Here is an 11697-nt window from a genome sequence, read left to right as displayed (position 1 = left end):
AACGGCCCAATCCTTCTCATAGTGAGTATTGCCTCATCAGTGACACCCTTGTGCATAAACACACACTGCGTAAGGGAATAAATGGCTATCACCGGGAATAGCTATCACCGGCTATTGTGTGAACACTGTATCGTGACTGGGACTTGTCTCTGTGTATAGTCAGCAGCCTAACAAGAGAGTGAGGACTGAGCGCAACATCACGGTGAAAATTTTCTATAAAATGGAAAAATAGAAATGTCTCTCTCCTATTTTCTCACTATTTTAACTAGTAGCTCATTTTAAATGAGCTACTAGTTAAAATAGTGAGAAAATAGGAGAGAGACATTTCTATTTTTCCATGTGTTTTTTTCTGTTTTTTTCTCTCGTGAATATAGTGACGATAAATAAAAATAAAAAGATACTTTTTCCATCTAATTATAAAGTTAAAAAACGTATAATATTTGCCTTGATGTGAACCTAGACTGACAAAAAAAGAGTTCGACTTACCTGGGGCTTCTACTAGTCCCCCGCAGCCACCCTGTAACCGTACAGTCACCCCATGCTCTTCCGACCGACAAACAGTTGACAGGCCATTACGCATGTGCAGCCATGGCCATGCTGACCTCAATCATGCTCCTGTCGCCAGGAGCATTCAGTGCATGCGCAGTAGAGATTTTTTGTACTGCATGGGAGCGCGATCGGGGCCACGCATCAAAACCAAACTAGGGAGATAGAAACCGGAGGATCGTTCAGTGACGGCGCAGGCACAGGGGGCTGGTAGAAGCCCCAGGTAAGTGAAACTCTTTTTTTGTCAGTTTAGGTTCACTTTAAAGTGGATCCGAGATGAACTTTTACTCATAGCATAATTGTGTTCCTTTCCTATTGTTTATAAGGCATTCCTCAAGCCAAATACTTTTTTGCTTTTGTTTTAATACTCTAATTCCCTATAAACTAAACAAGCCTCGCCCACAGCTTTTCAGAAAGCCTTGTCATTTTCAGTCAGTAGCAAGGGCTCATGGGAGCTCAGTCTGGGCAGGAGGAGGGGGAGGTATTACTAGCCAGAGATTTCAGAGGCGGAGGGGAGGAGAGGGGGTTTAGGTTTTTTCACAGTTTGAGTGCTGAAGATGCAGATAAGCTTGCCTGTGTGCAATGTTTACAAACAACATGGCTGCTGTCATTGTATCACAGGAAGAAATTATCATATTATATTGAAACTGTTTGCAGCTAGATTTGCTGTGTAATCTATCTAAACTTTAGATAAGATATATAGACAAGTTACTTGTTATAGTTAGTTTTTCATCTCAGATCCACTTTAAGGCAGGGGTCACACTTGTCTTTGTGTTTTCTGTGCATGTTTATTGCCTGCACACTCATATGCGATTCTATACAGAAAAAAAGTTGTTGTTTTTTCGCTCAGCAGCTAATGTAACCGATAGAGAAAACTGACAAAATGTGCAAAATTATCCAGCAGGATGTCAGTTTTTTTTCTGAGCGCAAAATCTGCATTGAAGTGTAGCCTAGCCCATTGAGTAACATGAGTTCTCAGTCGAAATCAGCTTTTCTGTGCACAAAACACGCATGAAAACTGACAAGTGTGACCCCTGCCTCCATGCCTCCCATTAGATTTTTACGCCATAAGGGTGGTGTCATCAATGCAAGGCAATAGAAAATAAAAACACACCTCCTTTTTTGTCACTGGAAATCCATCATTTCAAATGTATTATATAAGTATGACAACACAAATGACGATGCACAGCAATGAATAACACAGTTTTAAATCCACATTTTTAAATCCAACTGTAGATCTCAAAGGTTTCTGTTGGAAGACGTGTTACCTTCTCTTGTGCATTAATACATGTCCTCATGTGACAACAGAGAAATGTCTTGCTCAGCTAACTAACTCTTTAAAATGTTCAGTTCACAATTTGTATAAATGTAACCCTGCACAGTGTTTTATTAAATGTAATAGCAATGTGAGTAAAGGCATATTCTGTCTGCAAGATAAGGCATGCTTACTACTTAATATTTACAAATCAGTAGCTAAGATCTGTGAACTGAGATTTTAGGAGCCAGGTTTCTCTGCAGGGATAGCCCAGATTCTGATCTGTAGCTGTGATGCTGTCCAGACAGTTAGCAGGGATAAAAGTAGAGGAGAGAAAGGTTGCTGTTTGGTAGGAAGAAGCAGGCGGGGTGACTGACGTACAAGTATTTGACTAGTGGATTTCAGACTCACACACATACCAGGGGAAAGGTCTGACATGTTCATTACACTGATGTCCACTGAGATGAAGAGTAGGTGACTGTTGTAACTGCCAAGCACAACTGGAATCCTCAGAAACTTTATTTAATTCTGCATATTTCTTTCACTTTCACTATATACAGCAATTGAAGAAATCAGGTAACTAATATTTTACTTTATACGTTATTATTTATGTATTTATCTTTGGAATACATTTTTACGTGTCTTGACAATTTACAGTATAACTTTTTGATTCTGATCTTGAGATGCCTTATTTTAAGAAATTGACATATAATACATTAAGTTGATTCAGTGGCTGCCTGTAAATAATTGTATAAGCGATAACACATTTTTGCATGAGATGGAATATGTGTTCTTTTTATACAGGTTGAAAATAATGGTGTATTGCACTTTTATGTCATGATTGTGCCAAGATTACATTTTTCATTAGTAAGTTTTTAAACAAGTAGATATATAATCTTTGTTTATGTATAGCATGTTTCTGTGATTTTTGTGATCTTGTCAAGTCTGTTCAAGTCAAGTTTGGCTTTTGTTTTAGTTTTAGTGCTATAAATAGAACATCTAAATCTTAATGTAAATGCTAAAATAAAGTTAATATTGATAGCTAAGCTAAGGCATTTCCTCTATTTCATCTTTTTTCTGTAGGTCTCTCCTGCTGGATTCATTGATAAATGTACTCTTAGCTCTCACATATTAACTCAAGCATTAATATTTAACCAGAAGCACCATGCAAATCCCATGGCAGTATGCAGGTTTCCTGGCAATGCTGCTCTCTGCAGCTGTAGTTTTTGGACAAGAAAGTACCCCCTCCCTCCAACCAGTACCTGATGAAGGACATGCATTTTTTGGAAACGTGCCCACAACCGCACAGTCAGCTGATACCAGAACTTTGAATACTAATGCATTCAGCAACAGTACACCTGACAGCAAAGGGTTCCAGTCTGGTAAAAATGGAATGCCCGTAAAATGTGATACTCAAATTAGGATTGCAGACACATTCAGATATGTAAACTCCGCAATATCCTGCCTGATATTCCTAGTTGGCACTATTGGCAATGCAACCCTTTTAAGGATAATCTTCAAAGACAAAAGTATGAGAACTGGTACCAACTTACTGATTGCCAGCATAGCTCTGGGAGATCTTCTGCACATCGTGATTGACATGCCAATTAATACATATAAGGTAAGAACATATTCATTTATCTCTATGACCTAAAGACTGCTACACACCTTCAACTTTGATTGGCCAGTCACTGACCAATTTTACCAACTCCATGTAGAATGAGGGTCAACAGATATTGAATACAATGAGCAGATTGTGTAGGTAAACTATCTGGAAGCCGTAAAATTAATCAGTAAATGGCCAATCAAAATTGAAAGTGTGTGCCAGGCTTAAGTCTGGTAAACACTTTCAATTATGATTCGCCAATCACTGACCAATTTTATTACCTCCTTGTAGTATGTGGGTCAGCAGGATATTATGAGTAGATTGTGTAGGTAAACCGTCATACTGCATGGAGGTAGTATTATTGGTCAGTGGCCAATCATAATTTAAAGTGTGTACCAAGCTTAAAGGTACATACACACATACAATTTTGATTGGCCCATCATTGACCAATTTTACCACCTTCATGTAGTATGACGGCCAACAGACTTTGATACTATGAATTGTATAGGTAAGCTCTCATATTACATTAAAGTGTTAAAATTAGCCAATCATAATTGGATGTGTATACCAGACTTTTGCTTTTGGACAATTAGTGAAAAGCATTGTTGTTGACGAGTGTAACTTGTAACATGTTAGCATATGAAGTAGTGTATGTATTACAGTTGTTGCATGATAGTTGAGTATGCTATAGATTTATGAAAACAGCTTGCTTTTTCACCCTGACTTCAAACTTTCTTTCTGTTTGGAAACAAATACTGAGCTGGAATAGCCATAAAAATGAATCTAAATGTATATCATTTTCTTCACCTATAGGCCTTTATTGCAAACTAAAAAAAAACCTGGAACAATTCCCTTCTTATTCTTAATAACATAGTGAATTAAAAATCATTATTAACTGGCCACTTTTGGGGCACATATGTATAGATAATGTATAGCATTGGACTCAAAACGCTCAAGAGCTGCAGCCAATAACGGCGCGCTCAAGGGACCACCCTGCAGTGTTAGGGAGTCTTGCCCAAGGACTTCTTACTAAACCTAGCAAAGATTCGAACCCTGGACACTATCCTGTCACCTTCTTTTAATTATAACCTTCAAGGGTTCAACCATTATATAAAATATATAAGTTGTCATGTTTATGTTTAGATATCTACCTTCAATATATGATGTTTAGGATACTTTCAGACTGACACATTGCACTGCATTGCATCGGACAATAAAATCACAAAGCAAACACAATGCAATTATATTACAATGGAATTTTTACATTCATTCATTCATATCACAGAGCAATGTGACAAAATCCATTGGAATAGTGTGAAGCATGTTGTGCATTACTGGACAATGTGTTGACAGATGCAGTGAGGCAAACTTTTTATACACAGTATGCTTTGCACACTTACCCCACAATAAGACTTTTCCCCTCCATTGCATTGTGATTGCCTTACAATAGGACTTGGGGAGAAGTTGACAGGAGCATTTTGAATTATACTACCTCACAGCATTTGTACTCGTAACAGAGGAATGACAGCTCTACCGAATGCCCTCACATATTAAATAATGTATTCAATTATTGTATACAATATTCATAAATGTGTACAATCTAAAAGTAAGCAAGTCCTAACAAAAAGACTGTATAACTTTACAGTTAGATAAGGATACTGTTCACTGCCCATTTTTAACTGTGATCAACACCAGTGTTGCTTGCAAATTTTCGCAGAACTCATTTTCTCTTCGAAAATGCTATTTTTAATTTCAATAAAATATTTCCGAAAATACATTGTATTTTTGGAATATGGTCATAGGAAACTAATTTTTATTATGCGAAAAATTGCGAAAAATCATTATTTTTACCACAAAGTTTCATGAAAAGCACAAAAATCATTTATTTTAGTGCAAATATTTGCCAAAAAAATGTGAAAAATCACATTATTACAAAATGATTTTAGATGGCATTTTCAATCGAAAGTATAACTTTACATTATTTTCACGAGAATGAATGCGAAAAGAATATCGGCATTTTCGCTCATCACTGATCAACACACACACAAGAAACCTAACTACAGAGCTTGGAATCAGGATGCCACAGTTAGTTAGTGTATTATATTGAGGAGCTGTATGGCTTGTAATGTCAGTGTAAAGTGCATTTTTCTGAAATGTATTAATGGGGGAAGGGAGGACAAAGAAGGATTCTGATTTATTATACTTGTGACAGGGCAGTCTATTCACTCTCTTGAAGTAACATTAGCATACTGAACTAATGCTTTGCAGTGCTGCATTATGATCTAAGAGAAAGACTAAGGGCAAGTACTGTAAAATATACAAATCTTGACATAGAGGTTACAGCAGAGAGGAAGCAATTTATAATCCTAGACAAGTCGTGTAGTTTGCTGACCATGGATCAAATATTACATAACAGGATTAGCACTGCAAGCTATGTATGATGGTCGTGGCATGCAATGCCATAGGGACCTATTTATAATATTGTGAAATAAGAGTGTTTGGACAGCCTCCTTTAAGATAGAAGTAGTGCAAACAAAAGGTAATTGTAGACAAATGTTTATTTCTTAGATATCAAAGCCTTTTACATTATATGCAATTACATGCAGGCTATAGATCTCAGGGCTCGTTTTGCTAGGAAGTTTATTTAACATAAAAATAACTTTCTGTTATTTAAAATAGTGATTTTTACTTTATCACGGTTTTAGCAAGCCATCAATCTGCCCAAATTGGTCACAGCTGGAATGACTTAATACGCGGACTACCATAGAGCAATGTCAGGTGAAGCACTGAACCAATGTTGAACTCAAAATATACTCTAAAGATGACCGAACACACAGAAAAAGTTCCTTCCTCTGGAACTAAAATTTGTGGAGGTTGAAACAGAATTTGAATAGGCAAATCAGATTCAGGCGTTAGCAATTACCTTACTAGATGCTCTCGACAATAAGACGCACCAAGGTTTAGAGGACAAAATCCAAAGGAAAAAAAAGTACTATAACTGGTGCGTCCATGGTGCAGGGGCATCTTATGGACCCACCCCCAATTATTGTGTCCCCCTTGTGCCTTCTGTGTACCTCTTGTGTCCTTTTGTGCCGTCCTTTGTCCCCTGTGTCCTCTTTCGATCCTCCTCCATCCCCCTGTATTCTCCTCCATCCCACTGTCTCCTTCTCTGTCCCCCTGCGTTCTCCTGTGTCTCCCTGTGTCCTCCTGTGTCCCTGTGTCCTCTGCCACCATGTCGCCTTCTCTGTCCCCCTGTGTCCTCCTCCATCCCCCTGAGTCCTCCTCTGCCCCCGTGTTTAATCCTATGTCCCCGTGTTCTCCACTGACCCCCCTGTATCCTCCTCTGTTCCCCTCTGTCCTCCTCCATCCCCCTGTTTCCTCCTGTGTCTCCCTGTTTCCTCCTCTGTTCTCCTGTTTCCTTCTCTGTCCCCTCAAAATTACAAAAAAATACCCGCACACCAAGCTTTTGAATAAGCAATTATATATATTGTGAAAAAGAAGGATATCACAAATGACATCAAAAACATACAGAGCACATAATAGCAGTCAACAAGCATCATAGGCTAAAAATGTACATTGGACAATACAAAAATAGTGAATAACATTGACAGGTTCACATAGAGAAATTTGGCTGGATCAGTCCATACACTCTGCCAAAGCACGAGTGTTTTGTGCAAATTGAGCAACTCAGCATAGCCAAAAAATAACTTGTGAAGCAGCTTGAAAGGATCCTCCAGTGCCCTTTGAAAAAGGTATTCCGAAACAGCGCTGTCAGGGACTCTGGAACTATCTGCTTAAAGGTTCATTTGGTCTTCACAAGTTATTTTTTGGCTATGCTGAGTTGCTCAATTTGCACAAAACACTTGTGCTTTGGCAGAGTGTATGGACTGATCCAGCCAAATTTCTCTATGTGAACCTGTCAATGTTATTCACTATTTTTGTATTGTCCAATGTACATTTTTAGCCTATGATGCTTGTTGACTGCTATTATGTGCTCTGTATGTTTTTGATGTCATTTGTGATATCCTTCTTTTTCACAATATATATAATTGCTTATTCAAAAGCTTGGTGTGCGGGTATTTTTTTGTCATTTTGAGGTTTTTGTAGGACTGAGGTACGGTTTATTAACCCAGCACCCACGTTGCTCAGCTCATGTGTGTTCTTACTTTTTTGTGCAGACAATGCACTAGGTGTGCAGACCTTTCTAATTCATTGTTGTCCTTCTCTGTCCCCTGCCACATAGAACTCTGCACAGCCAGTACGGTGCATGCTGCTCCGTATTAGCTGGTGTGGAAGTAGCCACACATAGAGAGCCTTAAACAGGCTTCGTAAATGCTATTTGAGGCTCCCTATGTGTGTCTACTGCCGCACCAGCTAATTGAGAGTAATATGCACCATACTGGATGCGCATCGTTCCATGTGGCAGAGGAGGAGACAGGTGGCCACAAGAGGAAACAAGGGGACAGAGGACACAGGAGGAAATTAAACTGGGGGACAATACTGTGCATTGACCCCCCCCCCCCCACACACACACACACCCACACACACACACACACACACACACACACACACACACACACTTTTGGGGGAGAAAATGTGTGTTTTCAGCATGTGATGGTACATTAAAATGGAACATTGTCATGCATGAAGAAGATTTTATCACAGAAAATAAACCACACCTGCTAAACCAAACCTCCTAGAGGTGTTGATAATAAAAGAACATCTAGTAGGAAAAAGGTATACCCTTCTGAGATATTGTGGTTGCTGGCCTGCCTACTGAAGTTGTTGGTAAGAAATGAACATCTAGTAGTGAGGGCCTATTTCCACTAGCCACCATCGCTTTCTGCACATGATTTTGGATGCGGAATTGCAGCCTATTGAAATCAATATGCTGCATCCAAATCAATAGTCTGCATCCAAATTGCATGCAGACCCCAAAAAAATAGTGCCAGCTGCAGTTTTCTGCAGAACGCATCCGAATACCTGTAACTGTGCATGGCACAGCTATATCAATTCGGTTGCATCTTCACAACAGCACGGGTGCTGAGTCCGATTCAGAAACTGATACAATACCAGGCTCGGATTTACATCACTGGAGCCTATAGGCACAGATACACCCACTGAACCACATCGAAAGTGTGCTGGCTGGCCCAGCTGTCACTTCTCCCTTACTTCCCTTGCCCATCTTAGGTAGCTACAGGTGTCCCTTAGCATTAGGTATCCAAAGGTACCCTCAGTATTAAGTAGCTAGTGGTCCCCTCAGCTGAAGGGAGATCTCATCTGTGGAATGGTGAGTTGGTTGAGTAACCTCTTATTTAAAGGGGCACTATGGCTAAATTATGTTTATATTATCATTTAATATAAAATATGTGCAATTATAGCAATGTGTAAGACTTGTATTGTGGCTGAATAAAACTCGGTTTCAATATTGCTTTACCCTAAATCAGTCCTGGAGTCCCGTCGCCAGAGAAAGCTAAGCGACGCTGAACCAGCACATTCCATTCTGCTGGAGGAGGCTGCCTTATCAGTCGTTTCATCTGAAGTTGTAATCTCCCCCTTTGATGTATGGGAGAGGTTTCACCCAACGTCTAACTGCACATTAGTGCTGTTACAGCTCCTCTGATCTGCCGTACGTCTCAGGACAATGACGTATGGCTCTAATGAAAAACATGTTCCCCGCTGAGGCCCCCCTTCAGAGACACGCAGGACACTGGCTACACAGCACTTGCATGTGCTGAATCCTGTGCATAAGAAGAGAAGCTGGTCTCCATGGCAACTGACAACAAGTGGTGACCCTGCCTGTGCCAGCTTCTCTGAAGGGGGGCCTCAGCGGGAAGCATTTTTTTCATTAGAGCCATACGTCATTGTCCTGAGACGTAGGGCAGATCAGAGGAGCTGTAACAGCACTAATGTGCAGTTAGACGTTGGGTGAAACCTCTCCCATACATCAAAGGGGGAGATTACAACTTCAGATGAAACGACTGATAAGGCAGCCTCCTCCTGCAGAATGGAATGTGCTGGTTCAGCGTCGCTTAGCTTTCTCTGGCGACGGGACTCCAGCACTGATTTAGGGTAAAGCAATATTGAAACAGAGTTTTATTCAGCCATAATACAAGTCTTACACATTGCTATAATTGCACATATTTTATATTAAATGATAATATAAACATAATTTAGCCATAGTGCCCCTTTAAACTCCAGTTAGGACTCTGCATAGGAAAGGAGGGAGGAAGGCACAAGGGGAGGGGAGGGAGCCACTTTTTCCTCATCAGGCGCCTGTAGGCACGTGCACTGCCTACCGTGCCTTATGGTAAATCCAGCCCTTTGCGGATCCTAAAGGAAACTGCCCCTAAAGCAGGGAAAACCTTCTGAGATAATGTGATGACTTACTTTGCTGCTGAAGGTGCTGCAGAAGGTGCCAAGTATAAAAACACCTCAACAACAGAAGCAACAGAGGGTAAAACAATACTGGAGAAGGTAATTACGTTTTCCTTTCATTTAAGCACTTACAGTTAGAGTATAGTGTAAGCTTTTTCAGGTATGACCAATATTTTTAGTCATTTTCAAACGTTTCATTCCAGGCTAGTGTTGGGTGAATTTTACTCAGTTCACCTTCATTGGCACCTTAATGTTTTGTGTTCTGATTCATTTAGGAACCAATTACATTTCTATTGAAGTAAATGGGGGAAACATTCTGGTTTGTGTTCTTACCTGTGGAGAGCTTGTTAAGTAGCTGAATGCAGTGAAAGAGGCATGGGAAAATCCCACATCCGTGCAGAACTATGCAATACAAAAAAGTGAAGAAAATCTTTGTATTTGTTTGGAGCAGCCATTGGGAGTGAAATGCCAGTCTTTCAATTTACACTGTTAAAGAATGACCATGCTCATTTTTGGGACTGTCCCAACATCAACACTGAACATTGGCAGTGCATACTATCCCCTCCCCCCCTCCCCTTTATTAATACCTGACTTTGTACACATACCAAGTTTGTTAAGAACATGCCAGTTAAATTATAAAGCTTTTCTCTAAAACTATGTTATGTTCCATGTACCAACAAGATTAGGTAACCTCTGCAACTTTGTCTTTGTGCTAGCATTCGCCTCTCATCTTTCATTTAGGCATATATAGGAAGAAGGTTAGGAGTAGGTGGAAGAGGTTGGTGTTAGGCACATATAGGGGGAAGGTTAGGAGTATGTGGGGGGAGGGTAGTGTTAGGCATACATAGGGGAACTGTTAGGATTAGGAGTAGTTAGTGTATGAATTAGGTTATAGTTAGGGATAGTAGAATATTGGTATCATTACTGATATTCTATAGCATTTACTAGAATATCCTGTGCCCTTTTTACCGGTTGCCATTTTTACATGAACACAGATGAAGCCCTAGCCAATGTAACAGTTTATGTTCACCTTGATTGCCCCCTAGCTTTTTGGTTAGGTGCGGTGGGGGGAGGAGCTAAGAGGAGATGGTATCAAGGCAGACCCTAAGCATCCACCTATGTTGGCTTGTGGATAATCTAAATCTGGTAAAGAAACGTTGTATTACCATATTAGTGCAGCATTAGCTCTGGGATATCCAAGAGATCTCTTCTCAATAGCAACTTAATATGCATAGACAATTCTAGATGTCTACATAATATTTCTATAAGCATTTTATGAGGCTTACATTAGTGACTATATTTAATCTGTATTGTTAATATGACAGGATCCTATATTGACATTGAAAGCTTCATTGTAATTAAATGAGTACAGGAAGAACAAACCATACATTTAAACATAGGAAGGAAAAAGCATATCATGAATGCATTGCTTGAAATGTTAATTTGACTAGCTGTATATATATATATATATATATTGGCATTCAACGATGTATGGCATTTCCACATGAGGAATGTTGACTTTCTGTGGGTATTAAATGATTACAGCTTGTGCCAGTGCAATAATGAATAACTAAAGATATACGCTGCTACATCTGTAATGTGGATAATGTAGGAATGGCCATTTTCATCTAGAAATATGAATAGACTGAAATGCATTTATGAATATATACTGTAGACATCTAAAACATATTTCCTGGCAAAACAAATTAGAACACATGTTGTACTCTTGTTGCTTCTCACCTAATTGAATTTAAAAGGAATGTATGGTCTTGTCAGACAAAGTACTTCTAAAAACCAAGTGACCCATGTCAGCCATTCAGTGTTGTTAATGTGACAGCATGGGCCCACTGAGCAATGTAATGCCAATCAGCCAACCACAGACTAAAAAGTCTCACACCTCTTTAAATGTATA

The 11697-nt window shown here is 39.5% G+C and overlaps 1 protein-coding gene across 2 annotated transcripts in view; it reads left to right on the top strand.

Annotated features, from left to right (window-relative positions):
- Positions 1-2231: 2231 nt before the first annotated feature.
- The window catches only part of EDNRB (endothelin receptor type B), a 46447-nt gene continuing 36981 nt past the window's right edge, over positions 2232-11697 (top strand). For both annotated transcript variants that reach the window (XM_068267900.1, XM_068267901.1), the window contains exons 1-2: positions 2232-2377; positions 2885-3422. In XM_068267900.1, coding sequence (XP_068124001.1) covers positions 2967-3422 — 456 coding nt within the window. In that variant the 5' untranslated portion in view covers positions 2232-2377; positions 2885-2966. The remainder of the gene's footprint in view (positions 2378-2884; positions 3423-11697) is intronic.

The sequence above is a fragment of the Hyperolius riggenbachi genome, chromosome 2 (genome assembly GCF_040937935.1).
Source record: "Hyperolius riggenbachi isolate aHypRig1 chromosome 2, aHypRig1.pri, whole genome shotgun sequence".
Lineage (NCBI taxonomy): Eukaryota > Metazoa > Chordata > Amphibia > Anura > Hyperoliidae > Hyperolius > Hyperolius riggenbachi.
The sequence above is the reverse complement of the archived record's forward strand: the minus strand, read 5'-3'. Positions and strand labels throughout refer to the sequence as shown.